Consider the following 16,030-nt stretch of genomic DNA (forward strand, 5'->3'; position numbering starts at 1 on the left):
CCCAGCAGAGGAGGGGACGGTGGTGCAGCGTGGCCCAGAGGGTAGGGCAGGCCGTGCAGCCAGTGGAAAACCAACAGCCTCGACTCCAAGGGGCTCCAGGGAAACGGGGTCTGCGGAGGCGGGCGTGGGGGGCAGGCGTTGGTCAGGTCGGAGAGAAGAGAGTGTGCCTGTGGTTCGTGAACGAGGGCGTGCTCCCGAGCCAGTGGGAGGGTGCAGGGGGACAGAGGTAGAGAAGGGGTGCGTGGGGAAGAGGCAGAGGCGTCTGCTGATGGTGCCAGCCGCTGGGTGAACACAAGCCCGCAGACCCGCCAACCGCGCTCCTGCGGGCAGGGGACTCCCGCCTCGCCGTGCGCGGGACCCAAGTGCCCCCTGCAAGGGCACGGCGAGATGGCCGTGCCGTGGGGCCTGCTGGTCGGGTCCAGAGGGTGCGCAGGCCCAGCCCCCAACCCCCCACGGTACCCAGCTCAGCGAGCTGTCCTGGGCTGGATTCCGGAGCCCCGACGGCCCTGTCTCATAGGCAGGCGTCTGGGAGAGCTGGGGAGCCGGCCATCACCAAGTGCGGGCCCGGGTGACTGACATCAGGGGAACGGGCCATGCCCGGGCTTCTGCAGGGGCTCCTCGAGGGGGCCGGTGTATGGGGTTCCCTCCTTGAATGAGGCATCCAGCCTCCTCGTCCCGGCTCCTTCCGTGAGCCGCAGGCTCCTTTCACTCCCCTGACTTCCAGGAGTCAGACCAAAGCTCTCCCGCCATTTCGGGGCTGTGGACAGACCCCGAGCCGTGTGACTGATGCATTTGTGTTTCCAGTCCTGGTTCCGGTTTCGGCTTGCCACGGGTCTTACCTCATTTGACAGGGAGAGTCTGGAAGCAGGACTAGAACACTTCACTGAGGGGCTGACAAGTGCAGGTGCTGCTTCCTAACAGCTGGGTGGGGAGGGTGCGGCTGACGGGGCGCAGACAGGGCACCGACGCCACACCTGTCGTAGGGCTCGGAGCACTTCCTACAATGACCCTTAGCTAATGGGGTTGCCGGAACGCCCTGGTGAGGACAGGCAGTTGAACCTGTGTGGCAGCTTCCTGCTCCAAGCCTGGAGGTTCCACCTCCCCAAAGGTGTGTCTGTGTGGGGGACAGAGCCTCGCAGCAGTAAGTGGACTGGCCAGGGACTGGGGGCCTCGGCTGGTCGCTCCCCAGTCGGAGCCTACAGGAGCTGCCGCTGGGCCTCCCACATGCCGCCAGTCCCCATGCTGCAGACAGAAAAATATCTGAACCAGGAGAGAAGCCCCTTCCATGTGTGCCTGTGAGTCTCTCCAGCACCTTCAGTGGACAAAGTCTAACCTCGCCCAGCGGGTGGGGGAGACGTGTTTCCGGCCTGCCGCTCCTACCCCACAAGGCAGCGCGAAGAGGGATGAGCGTGCAGCCGAGAGGCCGTAAACCCACAGCACGTGCCGAGCCCCGAGACCTGAGGTCCCTGAACGCCAGCGTCTCCATCTCTGCCACCCGCCTGCCGGTGCGTCCGTGTGTCTTGGGGAAATGCAGGGCCAAGCACACGGCTGCGCAGGGAAAGTGGCCCAAGGGGCCAGGGCAGACCAGGCGCTCCTCCTCGGACTAGCCCAGGGTCTACATGACGTGACCGCCTCACCCGTGCGCTTCCAGACACAGAGACTGAGCAGGCAGGGACAAGCCATCGCTTCCCGCCTCCGCGCGTCCCAGTTTAGGAAGAGGCAGCCGACCCACCCCGCGCATGCCCGGCACGAGTCCGTGCAGATCCTCTCGGGTCACAGCAGATAACACGACGGGGTGAGTGCAAGCGTCTTTTCTGAGGCTCAAGAAATGCGTCGGTCGTGTCCCCGGCCCTCCCGGAGGGAGCCCTGTCCGTCTGCACGCCTGCTTCGGAGAGGGAGACGGAGAGAACGTGTCGTTGCACAAGGGTCGGAAGATGTTTGCAGCGGGAAGGGGCATGAGAGAGGAGGGACGCCGGGCAGGGGCGGCGGGGGAGGGGTGGGCATCTCCGCGGCCTGGAACGTGTGCAGACACCACACCCCGAACCTCCAGGCCCTGCCCTCGACTCAGCCGTGTGCCTTCTCACCAGCAGTTTAGGGAATCAGAGACCGACCCACCGCTCCCAGTTAGCGATGAAGAATGAGGTCTTGGGCAGAAAGCACGGGGGGACGTGCAGGAGCCCCACCCAGAGGCATTTCTAGAACAAGCTGGCACTTGGATGCTCTTGGCTGACTCTGTCCACGAGGCCTCCCAGCGTCAGTGCTGTGGACGTTTTGAGCCACGTTAATTCTCTGTCTCAGGAGCTACCTTGTTCGTGTGGCTGTTCAGCTGTGTCCCCAGCCCCCCCTACCCGCCCCCTTGCATTTATGATCGCGAGAGGTATCTCTAGACGTGTCCCCTGCACATCAGGGTCACCCTGGGTAGACCCACTGTGCCCCGGCCGCAGAAGGCCTCTGAGCAGCAGTTCCCGCAGCTCTGGGATCCTCAGGAGAAGCTCACCGGAAACCATCAGCAAGTGACCTGACGGCCTCGGACGCCGAACGACTGTCTTGGGAGGAAGATGCCGTCCCTCCCTGCTGCCACCTAGGAACCCACACGCTTCTCTGGGTTCTGAAGTCTGGTCCGAAAGGCCACCCACTTGGCCCTGACAGTGGGAACGCCGCGCGCGCTCTGCTTGGGCCGCGGGGCTGACAGGGCACCCACCTTCAGCCGGGGCCGCAGCAGCCCGGACTGGGCTCAGGAAGCTGGCAGAACAAAGACGGGATGGCCGGAGCCCAGCTCCCAGTTTGCAGCCGTACACACGCAGCTTCCAGAGCAACACGGCGTTTGAGGATGTCGGTGACCCCTGGGGTTTTCTCCAGAAAGTGGCTTGTGGCCGCATCGTGGGTGCAGGCCACATTTCTCGCCCGCTCAGCGTCGGTCTGTGGTTGGGCGGTGTGGCTCCACGGGCCGGGGTCTGGGCTGAGAGCACCCGGCGCTGCGTGTCGCAGTCACTGCTGTTCTGTGAGTGCGGAGGTCACGCGTGCGGCTCAGAGCTACGCGGACTCCGTAACAGGGGCCGGAAGAACGGCCTCCCCGGGACCCTCCCATCTGACGGCATGAACGCAGCCCGCTGGTCACGGCCGGGGAGACGCTCCCGAGGAAGACCATCAGCTGTGACATCGCTTCCCTGTCCCCCCACGCAGCGTACACCCCCTTGCCGCGCTCGGGGCCGTCCTGATGACCCGGACCCCCGTCTGCTGCCCCCGCAGAACTGGGCTTAGTTGCCCCCGTGGCCAAGGCTCTCTGCTCCGTGTCCGTGTCCGGGGCCTGGTGGGCGTCGGATATAAACTGTCAGTGTCCCAAGTGAACGCACGCGAGCCCTGTGTCAGAGAGACCTTGGTTCCAAGGGGGCTCCGGCAGTTCGGGTGGACGGGCAGATTTCCCGAGGCTTCAGTTCCTTGTCTGGGAGCGGTGGGAGATGCGGCCGTCTCCGCGTCAGAGGGAAGAGGAAGTGAGATCAGGTCGATGCCCAGCACACACCTGTTTCCAGAAGTACCACGTCCCCCCATCCTCTGCTCTTTATGCCGTTCCCGAAGCGATCCCGATAACTGTTTTTTCTACTGCAAACATTCAAGAAGAGCCTGTCCTTTCCCGGCAGTGTAAGAATGGATTCTGCAAGCGTGCATGGTGTGTGCTGAGTACAAGCGAGCCCATCGGTCTCCAGGCTTCGGCCCCACCGTCTGCCCGGTCTCCGGCAGTCCCTGAGACTGACTGACATGGGAACGTGTGTTCCCGTCCCCGGTTCCGCACCGATGAGTGCCGGGAAGCGTCCGTGGGAGCAGAAGTAAGGGTTGAGAGGACATAAGGCCACGCAAGCGGAGAGTGGGCTCGGGAAGCTCGCATCCAGTGGGGCTCTGGACGTGGGCAGAGCCCTCCGGGCGCAGAGGGGGTCCGTGATTGGGGGCAGGCGGGCCACCTGGGAAGGGGTGGCAGGGGGCAGGGTGGGTGCAAAGCAGAAGTGGGGCTGCACAGGCTCTCGGGGCCCTGGCAGGCTGGGCTGGTTTGGGGCAGTTTTAGGAAGATGAGGGGGGAGCTGTGGATTCCGGAGACCGCTGCTGGCCCGGGACGGAGGGAAGCAGACGGGCCCAGAGGTGCAGTGTTCAGGGCCGTGGGCTGGACGTGAGCATCCTTCGCTGGGCTTTCCCCACGGGGACAGTCTGGAGAGGGGAGATGCTGGCTTCAGGCACGGGGATGCCGGGCACTTCTCAGAGACTTGGCTGTGGCCCCAGGACGGGAGCCTAGAGAAGCAGACGGCGCACATCCAACAAGCGGAGATGCGGACCACACGCGGACCACACGCGGGCCACAGGGCTCCTGGCCATCCACCGGCTCTGTCAGTTCCTCCCGCCACCCTACGCTCCAGGACTCAGGCACCGTGTACCGTGCGGACATCCCCGCAGTGGCCTCCTTCTGACCAGTTCCTTCCTTGCCTCTCGGCCCTGGACGGCCGTGTTCCTGACCGCGCAGGCGTGTGCAGGCCACTCCTCCACGTGCCTGGGAACCCTGCGTTCCTGCCACCCTCACTGTGGGACACCCGAGCTGTGGCTCGCCCTCAGCCCATCACACTTGGACCCTTATCCCCGGAACCACCTGCAGGTCCCTGGACGGGGCCACCTGAGCCCGGCACCCGCTCAGCTGCTGACTGTCCCCCTACCGGGCTCTTCTACTTTTGGGACAAGTTAGGTGTCCCCCTGAGAGATGGCACTTTTGCCGCTCTCCCGGGTCACAGTGGCTCCCGCCCGCGTGGTGCTGCCGTGCCCCTTCCCCCGCCGTGCTGTGAGCTCCCCCGGAGGCACCGTCCCGCTCTCCCGCCTGTGTGCACACCTGCACCAAGCCTGGGCTGGGGCCAGAGCCCAGGACCCCCGCGTATGAATCAGGGGGACTCAGTGGTGGCCATAGCTGGAAGGAAAAGTGGAGCGAATTAATTCCTGACGGGCAAGACCCCAGCGAGGAGTCGCTGTTGTGGCCGGCGGGGGCCGCGCGGGGCCTCCTGAGCAGCGGTCACCCCCCACCACCGCCCCCTGCCAGGTCCATTATGACAGCTCCCCTGGTCTGCCCTGCCATCGCCTCCTGCGAGGGCGACCGGGCCCCTCCACGCTCCCCGGGCAGCAGGTGGGCCGGCCTGTGCCTCAGGCGGCCTCCTCACTACGCCCCTGCCCCCGGCGCTGCTGCGTGGACTGTTCTCGACGTTTGGATACCCAGACCGGCCCGCGGACACGCTGCTTTGTGAGAAGTCCCCTGGCCTCGGGATCTGTGAGCGTGAGAAGATGCGTTTTTCTTAAACAGCAGAGTCCTGTGAGCACAGTCGATTTTAATCCCTGATCCGGAAGCAGGGAGTCCCGCCCCTGTCTGATTGTAGGGGCCTGACTTCCTCTCCCCAGCTGTTGCCGTGCGGAGTTCGGGCCGCACCCGTCAGGTGGCCGTAGGGAGAACATAGGTGTTCTGTTGTAACTTTCGTGTCTCGGGTCGTGTGTCAGATATGTGTGTGTGTAAGACAGAGACGGGGACAGAGGGGGAGGCTGGGGCTCTCCCTGAACACTTAGTGGCCTCAGCTCCGGGAGCCCAGCGTCCGTCCTCAGGGAGGAGGGTGGCCCGCAGGGAGCAGCAGAGCCGTTGGGAAGAGCAGAGACGTTCCTGAGCTTTTCTGGCGGAGCCTCCGGATAGCTCATCCTCTTAGGCTGAAACTTTAAAGCAGTTTAGACAGGTTTGTGCCCCTGCTTCCTACTAGGTTCCCCCGTTGTGTGTTCCCTGTGAGGTGTAAGAGGCCAGGCCACCATCCTTACACGTTACCGTGCTCGTTCCTACGAGGAAGCGCTTCGGGTCTGAACCCCAGTGCCTTTGGTCTCAAGCCGTCTGGGACTAAGAAACCCTCGGAGGCAAGAGGAGAGGCCGTGGCTCTGGGCGCCTGTGGAAGGACCTCGTGGAATGCCACGTGTGGCCTCAGCAAGTTACCCGAAACCTGTGAGGGTAGCAGAGCTCAGGGCACACTGAGGTGACTTCCTCCTCCGGCCGAGTCAGGCTCCTGCAGAGAGCAGCCTGGGGACAAGGGGTCTGCAGGGGCAGAGAGGCCTTCCCTCCGGAGGCCTGCAGGGGTACTGTGTGGAGGGCTTGTCTCCGCCCACGCTCAGGGCCCCCCCAGACACGCCCCTGCCCAAGCTCCGTGCGAACCCACCCAGGGCACCAGGGCTCCAAGGCTTTGAGCCCCCTGCCCCCGGCAGTGCGCCCTGGGAGAGCCCCCCACCACGTCCCTGCACCCCTTGACAGGAGCTCCTGCTTCGGTCTCACCCCCCAGCCGTGTGGTGCAAAGGAGACCTGTAACCCGCCGGTTCCTGCGAGCACGCGGGGGACCGTGCACACGCTGTCCCGCCCGCCCGACGGAGCACGCCGTTCACAAGCGTGGGGCACGCTGGGCTGCCGTGGCTCTCGGTCTCGTGGGGCCGCGACACGGCTGTTAAAGGCGGTGTCTTGTACGTCGGGTCTTTCAGCCGAGAGTGGACAGAGTAGCGGGCAGTTCCAAGGGCGGCCGTCGGAAGTCTGGTCGCAGTGGCAAAGCCAGCACCACGGCCAGCAGAGCGGCGATCAGCACCCGCACCAGCAGCCCGGCCAGACCGAAGTGTTCCAGGTAAATCCAGCCAGCACAGCCTTCTCGTAGGTACCGGCGCCTTCTCTCTGCTTCCTTTCCCCTCGCTCTCTGCTGCGGCCCCTACTGGTCCTTAGGGGTCCGGGTCCTGGCCCAGCCTGGGGGGAGGGGCCGGGAGCTGAGGCCTCAGCTGTTCTCCCTGCTTGAGGACACCTGGGCCCTTCACAGCAGTCATTGTTGGAGACCCTCCTGGCCATCCCTCGTGATGGCAGCCCTGACCTAGCTGTGCAGCTGGAGGGGACCCTGTGACAGCCCCTCAGAGTGCTTGGTCCCCATGGGGTTTCCCTGGCCCCACCTTCAGTCAGAAGTTTCCCCTGGAGGAAGGTTCCAGATGGAGGCCTGAGCCTGTCAGTGACCCCTGAGCCATGGGCTTGGCCTGTCCCATTGGCCTGCGTGAGGAGCTCCTCCCCTAGAGCCGAGGCACCACAATCCCCGTCACCGTCACGCCCAGAGCTCCAGGTCTGCCCAGCAAAGCAGGGATGGGCAGGAAGCCCATGGAGGGAGGGATTGGAGGCCCCCCAGTTGGTGACCCCACCTTCCCAAGGGAGGGTCCACTCTCCTTGTCCCTAGCACCTGTCCCACCCAGCCAAGCAACTTCTCTGCAGGCAAAGGTCTAGAACCCAGAGGTCCCTCTCGATCTCCAGAGGGGCAGCGTTCTGACCTCCCTCCTTCGTCCTTATGCCTCACAGCCACGTGTAAGGCAGAATTCCCCAACCGGGTTGTTCATACTCACGAGGCTGAAAAGAATTCTTGGTCAGAGAAGTTCGAGAAACACTGACTGAGCAAATTATTCAGGTTCTTGCCTGCGGTCCTTATCAGAGCCTTTATTATACTCATAAGCACTGAGGATTTTTAGGAGGTAGGCAGAGTGTGCCATTTCCCAAACTCCCTCGTCCACTGAATTCTTTTCTCCAAGAGTATCTCATGGGCCGGAATCTGACAGAACACACTTTGAGAAATTTGCCAGATGGGATTGAAATTGTGCTATTCTCTAGGTGGGCAGTCTGAGGCCCACAGAACCTGAGGGGCTTGTTGGAAGTGAAGCCCGACCACACAGGCATATGGCTGTGCCCTCACAATACGCACGAGCCTGGCCCTGAGTTTATGTTGCATTTTGAGCATCGGCCATGGGTCCCTTGCTGGGTGCCCGGCCAGATTCACCACCCCGCAGGGTCCCTGTCCACCCGGTGTCCTGGCTCAGCCTCACACGGACACGGGTTATGTCCTGAGGTTGTGTTGAACTGCTGAGACACCAGTCCCAGGGGCAAGCAGCTTCCCATCTCTGGGCATTTGAGGACCCCGAGTGTCCCCCAGACACCCGGAGCCCATCGCGGGGCCGCCCCCTGGGCAGGGGGATGGATGAGCACGAGGGCGAGTGGCAGGCTGGGCTCCTGGGGCGTGCGAGTGCCCGGGACGATGAGCTGACCCCGCGGCTTTCTTCTCCGCCCTCCCGCAGGACATGCTGCCCATGCCCGGAGATCCGACCCAGGGGACCGGCAACTATAACATCGAAGACTTCGCGGACCTGGGCATGTTCCCGCCGTTTTCTGAGTAGCGGCAGGCAGAGTGCGGCCGGCGCTGGGCAGAGCCCCACGCGCGATGCCGGCCCCCCCCATGTTGGCGGGGCCCCCCCACACCCTGCTTGCCCCGCCGCGGGACCCCCCAGCAGAAGGCATCTCACCCCCCCACCACCCCCGGCACAGCACCGCTCAGGCCACGGCCAGGGGTGCCCAGCCACCCGCCGGGAGCCCCGGTAGACATGGGGGGGGGGGGGCGTTGTATTTATTGTACTTTTTCTGTGTATGTTTGGGAGGTGAGTCTGCTGGGCCCTCGAGGTCTGGTTGTGAATAATGTCGTAGTCGACCGTGTTCACCTGGAAGACGTCCAGTCACAGTCCCGAGTGCCCAGGCCTGCCTGGGACACGGGTTTCTTCTTGCCTTCGACGTCTGTGGACAGGTGGGGCTCGGGCGCTGGAAGGGGGGTGAGCAGGACGCGTGGCCTTTGTCGTCCGAGCTAGGACCCAGAGGAGGCCCCCACACCCCGTCCCCGGCTCAGCCAAGTCTGTGTGTGCCTCTGTCCGTCCGTCCCTCGTGCTGTGGGGTGTGTGTGCTCTGTGCAGTGTGACGTGAATCCCTGTCCCAGTGTGTGTGCCGTGCCCCATGTGTGTCGTGTGGCCAGAGTAAGCCGCCAGGATCCAGGGCTGTCGGGCCGGGCAGAGCAGGCTGGCATTTCAGTGTCCCCCAAGCCCTGGCTGGGAACGAGCTTGTTTCAATGGGTCCCCTCCCGCATCCAGGCGCCCCTCTGAGAGGATGCGGCCACCTCCTCTTCCAGGAGGCCCCCGAGGGAGTGTGGGCCCTTCCCGCTTACCCGTGGGTATCCCCCACCCGGCTCCCAGCCCACGCCTGCGAGGGCCCACCTTGAGGTCACAGAGCCCGAGGGAAAGCAGGATGTCCAAGCCTCCCCGTCCTTCTGTGCCTCCTCCCCCAGCACCCGCCATGGCAGCCACAGCACTCTCGGTGACCCTGGACAGGGGCAGGCGCGGACCCCTATGCAGAGACAGGCTCTTAGAAACACCTCCCGCCAGCGCCTCGTGGGGGCCGAGTGAGGGTCTGTGAGGCACAAGGCCGGGCTTCGCAGTGTGATTCTGGTACATGCTCCCCGGGGCCTTGCATTGCCCAGGGGGGTCTCATGACGGGAGGAAGAGTGACTCTAGAAGCTTCTGCCCGGCTGAGCCCATGGTCGCTGGCTTGCTGTGTTTCCCTGTCTCAGTGACCTCGCGTTCCCGTGCGCCATGCACTGAGGAGGGCTCCCAGCCTCTTGCTTCTGACTTTCCTGACAGCCGCGTGTCTGTTTGTCCTCCTCCTCCTCGGTGGGCTAGCGGACTCCCGTGTGGGACGGAAGCCACGCTCGCCCCGGTCAGGTGGAGGTGTCCTCCTCCCAGGAAGTCCCCGAATCCCTCCCAGGGCCTCCAGGCAGAACTTCTCAGGCACTGGCTCAGAAATACCCCACCCCGGGATTTTGGAAGACCCCGCGGAGTGCGGGGGCTTCTGAGCTGCCTGAGGGCAGAGTGAGCCCAGCCTGCGGGAAGGAGCGGGGTGGGGGGTTGCACGAGCCTCTGCTTTGCTGTGCGTTAAGCGCCAGCCCCGTGGGAGTCCAGAGGGGATCGCTGTGCCCTGTCTCGCTGGGGGCTACACCGGCAGAAGTCCAGCATTGTGCGGTGGTCAGCGGTGGCCAGGAGTCAGCTGTGGGTGCTCCCGGCTCCAAGACAGAGTCCACGCGGGCTGAACCGTTCCCAGAGCGGCTCTTAGTCCTGGGACTTGGGTGGAGCCAACCCCATGCACCGCAACAGTGCCAGAGCCAGAGAGGGATTCCCCCGTGTGGGCCCTGCCCTTGGGGTCCCCTCCGCCCCCCGCAGCCTGAGCCAACCCCAAGGAGGGGCACGATCATTTCCAAGAAAGGTACAGAAATCACTTTCAGATCAGAGAATGATCTGATTCATGGTTTCTCCATGAAACGGAAACAGACTTTCTGTGGCCTTTTCACCTGTGAGTTTGGAAGTTTTGGGCTTTCGTGTTCGTTTTTTTGTTTCCCGGAGAGAACTGGGGGTTTCCTGAGAGGTGCCCCTCAGCCTGACGCTGTGACCCGGGGCTGTGCTGGACACCAGGGGGGTGTGGGAGGGCCGGGAGAGCCTGGTCCCCAACAGCCCTGCGACCACTTCTGTCTGTCCCTGAAGGCTCCATCTTGGAAGGTGGGGACCGCCGGTGACCGTAGGCCGGGCGTGATGGGAATGTCGTGACTGGGCGGCCGGGCTCCTGGCCCCCCAGCCCCATCCCAGGAGCGCCCACAGGGAAGCCGATGGCAGTCCGACCGGCTGGTGTGAACGCTCTGGCCTCTCCACTCCCCACCCCGCTCCTTGCTTGTGATTCCTGGAAGCCATCCCGTGGCCAGTACGAAAACAGGACTGGAAGGATCTCTGACCCAAGAGATGTCACCTCGAGGAATCTTGTGACACACCAGAAGAAGAGTTCAAGCTGCTGGGGGTCTCATCCCGGTTTGGAGGAGAGAGCCCCGTGCCAGGCCAGGGCAGCCAAGAGGGGACCGTGCGTGGACCCAGCTGTTGGCGCGTCCCCCAGCCAGGCCCAGCCCAGACTCCTGTCCCGCCGGAGGCGCAGCCCAGCTGGGCCAGGACTCCCTCCCTCACTCCTGCCTGCTCTCCCTGAGCCCGGAGGGTGGGCCTCCCACAGAACAGGCCGGGGCTGCGGCGGCCTGGGCCCTGGGCGAGGACACGAAGCAGCCATTTTGAGGCTCACCCAAGACTTGGCTAGTGATGGTGGCCATGGGCAAGGAGGTTCTAGAACATTCTACCTAGATGTCCCTCCCACGAGTTTTGTCTTTAGCTGCGGTTTCATGGAGTGACAGCACCATCACAAGCAGCCGCATTCTCCTCGGCGTCCCGAGACTTGCAATGCACCCCCTACGCTGTTTCACGCGCCCGTTACAGAGTGGGAGCTGCTGAGAGTTGAGGGAACTTCCTTCGGGGGCTCGGACCTCTCGGCCAGTGAAGAGACCATGTCTCCCCCAGATTAGCCACATGTGACCGGGACCTCCCATACATGTCCGCTAGCCTTCACCAAGGGACGGGACAACCCTGGGGAACTGAGCCGTGATCTCGGCCTCGTACGCCCGCCCCTGGGAGCCTCCGAGCTCTGCCCGGCCCACGGGCTCCCTGCCAGTATGGCCTGTCATGGAGCCAGACCGACCAAAGTGTTGGTGCGTCACGAGTCAGGGCACAAGTGGGCTTGGCTGTTCCTTGCCGGGGGTCCTTCCCCTGCCCCCACCAGCTCCTCGCGGGGTGTGCTGAGGGGCCTCCCCACCTTTCCCTTGGCTGCCCGGGCCCAACCCAACTGGAGAGGCACCCCGCCGGGCTGCAGGCCACTGTTCACCTAGAGATGTGCCTGGATCTGGTGGCCAAAGCTGGTGTTGTGGTCCAGCAGCCCCCCAAAGCCTGCGTGGGGCCACCCACTGGGGAGGGGCCAGGCTGGCCGGATGTGGGGCGACTGGCTCCCCGGGACAGCCTTGTTCTTCGGCGAGGACGGGCTTCGTGGACTCTGTAAGCACGCCGTCATCTCCCTTGTAGCCTTTCTTCGTATGGCTGTGAGCTGTGCTGTGGATACATCCTCCTGTGTATTTCTGGAATGTTCTCTCGGACTAACGGTTATTGAGTTGGTTGTGTATATGTGTAACTAATGTAACTGCCTTTTCAGATTTCATCACAATAAAGATGACTTAGCTCTGAACAGTGAATCGTGCGGCCAGCGTCGTGACTGAGCCGTCTGGGGAGACGTCTCCTGGGCTTGGGGGTGCATCTGGCTTCACGCCTCTCGCTCCTGCTGAGGGCTCTGCTCTGTCTCTCACTGCCGGCCAGGAGCGGAGAGTCCCTGGGCGCTAACGAGGGGCCCTTTTGGGGGTCTGGCTACATAGGAGAGAAAGGTGCTTGCCCTTATCGACAGGCACAGCTCTCCAGGAGGCTCTGTGCTGCTTTGTGACTCATGAGAGACCTGGGCTATGTGCTTGTCCGTCCCAGTTCCTACATGATGAACCCAGACTCGAGAAGTGCAGGGACCACCTGAGAACAGACAGGAAGGGAGTGGCAGAACCAGGATTTGATCTCAGCCCTTACTCCAAACCTTGTATCTGCTGTCTTCTCCAAACACTCTTTTTATTTTTTTTTAATTTTTAAAAAATTCTCCATACATTAGTATTTTAATATGCTCATGCCTCTAGAAAATACTTACAAATTCTAACCTTTCTCTGTGGAGAGATGACTATTTGGGGTCTAGCAAAATGCCAGAGTGAAATCATTTAAACGCTTTCCCACTAAAGACTACCAGTCCTATTTTTTTTTTACAGCTTTGTTGAGCTATGATTGATATAAAATAAACTGCATGTATTTAAAGCATACATGGGAGAAAATTCTGTGACCTTGAGTTAGGCTTAGATTTCTTAGATAAGCCACTCAAAGCATGATCTGTAGAAGAATAAAATTATAAGTTGGACTTCGTAAAAAAATTCAAACCTTTGCTCTTTAAAGACACGGTTAGCTGGATGGAAAAATCCCCCATTGACTGGGAAGAAATGTTTGTGAGCCATGTATCTGGCAAAGGACTTGTATCCAAAATACGTAAAGAATGCTTACAACTCAATAAGTCAGTACAAAACAGACAAAAGAGGGGCACCTGGTGGCTCCGTGGGTTAAAGCCTCTGCCTTTGGCTCAGGTCTTGATCCCAGGGTCCAGGGATCGAGCCCCACATCAGGCTCTCTGCTCAGCAGGGAACCTGCTTCCTCCTCTCTCTCTGCCTGCCTCTCTGCCTACTTGTTATCTCTGTCTGTCAAATAAATAAATAAATATTTTTAAAAAAAACAGGCAAAAGATTTAGACATACTTCGCGAAAGAAGATACGAAGTGGGAAATAAACTCAGGAAAACATGGCTGGGGTCATTCGTCGTCAGGGAAATGCACATTCTAATTCCACGAGCCTTTAGAATGTTTTAACATTTAAACAGACTGATGGCAGCAGATCTTGTCCAGCCTATGGAGTGCCTAGACATCCCCACGTACGTGCTGGTGCCGCAGTCCCTTTGCACAGCAGCGAGGCAGCTTCTTATAAAGTTAAGCACACATGTACCCTATGACCTAGTCTTTCCACATCTCGGTGTTTATTTTCCCAGCGGAAATGGGAACGTGTTTCCCCACCAAGACCGCAATGGGACTGCTCATTGCAGCTGTATCTGTTTACGCACCGAGAGCCAGAAACCCCCTAAAATGTCCATCAGAAGGTGAGTGGGGAAATCGGGGTAGATCCGCACAACGAACAGTACTCAGCAATGATGGGAACAGAGTGTAGACGTAAGCGACGATAAGATAGAGCTCAAAAACATCACACAGAGCAGAAGCATCCAGGCACAAAGGTACGACCTGATTGCACAGAGACGACATTGCCGGAAAGAACCAGCTCATCAGCAGGACGGGAAGCATGTCCGTGGTTCTGGGGCTGGAGGGACTGGGGAGGTTCTAGATTTGATGGGCGGCCACAGAGGTGTATACAAATGATGTGAATCATCAAACTGTTCCCTGAAGAGGGGCCCTTTAAGTTCTAATATGTTTAAATTCTACCCGAATTAACTTGATATAAAAATAATCACGGGGGAGGTTTATTGTGCCCTTTGATAAGATAATCCCAAATTTCCTATGGAAATAAAGAAAAACAATAGCCAATACACTTAATTGAATGAGATATTTAAAGAAGAGGAGGAAGAGGAAGAAAAGGAGGCAAAAAATGGAGCATTTAGCCTTCTAGATTCCAGAAGCTTTGGGATGAAAAGTGTGGTTTTGGCGTGAGTCTGGAACCCTAGATCAGGGGAACATGGCGAAGAAACCAGGAGGACACACACAGTCTGAAGTCAGATCGTTTTCTGGGAGAGGAGAGGAGAGCCCACACCGCAGGTCACGGTCACGGGGACCAGGCCACCGTCCGTGGCGACAAGGAAATGGCAGAAACAGAACATTTGATCCTTATCTCTCACCCAAGATGCAAAATGCAGTACACAGAAAGGACACTCCACCAAGGTGAGAATACCTGGACGTTGAAAAGTGGTACATTAGAACATTTAGGGAAAACAAAACAAAACTAGGAAACCATATTTATAGAATCAAATCCGGGACTTCTCACACCAGGAGACCACAAAAACACTGAAAAAATGCCCAGCTTAAAAATATGTGAAAAGACAACCGGTGTGGACTGGTAGGAAGTGTTTGTGATTTATATTGTCTGTGCCCAACCGAGTAGTATCGGGACAAAGTACTCTGCGTATGTGAAGGGTTCATTAAAACCGATGAGAAAAATACAACCCGACAGACACCCGGCCACAGGGTCTCAGCCGTCCATTCATAAAACTCACAGGGCAGCAAGCACATCAGGAGGGGCCGGACCTCCCTAGAAATCAGGGAAATGCAAAACGGAAACAAGATAACCACGTGCTGGGACCCACCCAGCTCTGATAAACAGTTGTTACTGAGGATGTGGGGAAGCAGGGAGCCCTGTTAGTGGGACGCGGGCAGGACGCTCTGGCGAGTTAGGAGACATCCCAGCAGGTCAGGGATGTGCAGGACCCCTGCCTCAGGGACCCCAAGTCCAAGCCCTGTCCCAGGAAGCGTCCCGCAGGAGCGCCAGACGACAGTGGAAAGGGGATGCGTCGTGCAGCGCGTAGCAGCGAAAAGCGAGAAACACGGAACCGTCCCTCGGTGGAGATAGGAATAAACTCATCTAGTCACACACAGCGATACGCAGGGGCCCGGAAAGGGGTCTCATTGCAGCGTGCTAAAGTTCCAAAACTGGGGCACCGAACTAAAATACGCTTTGTATTTTTATAACTCAGCACAATCACCTATTTTGTGCATAAGCAGATGAGTAGTTTGAGTCTGGAGAAGAGTCTCGTGGACCGACCGACAGGTACAGCCCCGGACAGAGCGGCGAAGAGACGGCGTGACCAGAAGGGAAGGCTTGTACGGCTGAGTTTCTTCAAACGAATTAAGAAATGAGGGGGTAGGTTGAAAGGAAAGGGCAGAGGAAAGGGATCTGAAGAATTAGAGCAACATGTCCAACAGTGAGTCTTATCTTGGCGCCGAGCAGAGAGGAGGGTGGGCGCGGTATGGCCCTTCTCTCAGATCCGCCGTGTTCTGGAAACAGCTGAGAAGTGCCCCAAGTCAGTCAATGAGAAAGTAGCTATTCAGTCTCAGGGAAACACAAATCGAAAACCATCCTTCCAGGGCGCCTGGGTGGCTCAGAGGGTTAAGCTTCTGCCTTCGGCTCAGGTCATGATCTCAGGGTCCTGGGAACGAGCCCCGCATTGGGCTCTCTGCTCCGCGGGGAGCCTGCTTCCCCCTCTCTCTGTCTGCCTGCCTCTCTGCCTGCTTGTGATCTCTGTCTGTCAAATAAATATATACAATCTAAAAAAGAAAAAGTCCTTCCATTAAACGTCACACAGCATCACCTCCGTGTGCGAACACACGCAGAGCAACCCCACTTCCGGCCTGACGGTTGTGAGCCTGTTTCTCCCCCAGACTCTCCCCCGCGTGTTCTCAGACCACCTGCTGGCGGGGGGCTGGGGCTCCCCAGGGAAGACGCGCTGAGCCCGTGGAAACCCCGTTCCTGGGGAGAGAGGTAGGCAGACAGAATACGACATTCCAGAATGTGCAAAAGGTTTGGGTATAAAGGACCCCCTCCCGCACCAACACAGACAGGGAGTGGGGTGGGGGGGCCCGGGGCGTGTGGAAGGGCCTGATGGGTTT

The 16,030-nt window shown here is 60.1% G+C and overlaps 1 protein-coding gene across 6 annotated transcripts in view; it reads left to right on the top strand.

Moving 5' to 3' along the window:
• The window catches only part of ARNT2 (aryl hydrocarbon receptor nuclear translocator 2), a 141,525-nt gene extending 129,541 nt beyond the window's left edge, over positions 1 to 11,984 (top strand). For 4 of the 6 annotated variants that reach the window (XM_045067137.1, XM_045067136.1, XM_004763631.3 and 1 more), the window contains exons 18-19: positions 6,526 to 6,662; positions 8,137 to 11,984. In XM_045067137.1, coding sequence (XP_044923072.1) covers positions 6,526 to 6,662; positions 8,137 to 8,235 — 236 coding nt within the window. In that variant the 3' untranslated portion in view covers positions 8,236 to 11,984. Of the gene's footprint in view, positions 1 to 6,525; positions 6,693 to 8,136 lie in introns of all 6 variants that reach the window. The other 2 variants (XM_045067138.1, XM_045067139.1) reach the window with 1 other exon arrangement.
• The last annotated feature ends 4,046 nt before the right edge of the window (positions 11,985 to 16,030 follow it).

The sequence above is a fragment of the Mustela putorius genome, unplaced genomic scaffold (genome assembly GCF_011764305.1).
Source record: "Mustela putorius furo isolate JIRA1106 unplaced genomic scaffold, ASM1176430v1.1 tig00003875_pilon_pilon_pilon, whole genome shotgun sequence".
Taxonomy (NCBI): domain Eukaryota; kingdom Metazoa; phylum Chordata; class Mammalia; order Carnivora; family Mustelidae; genus Mustela; species Mustela putorius.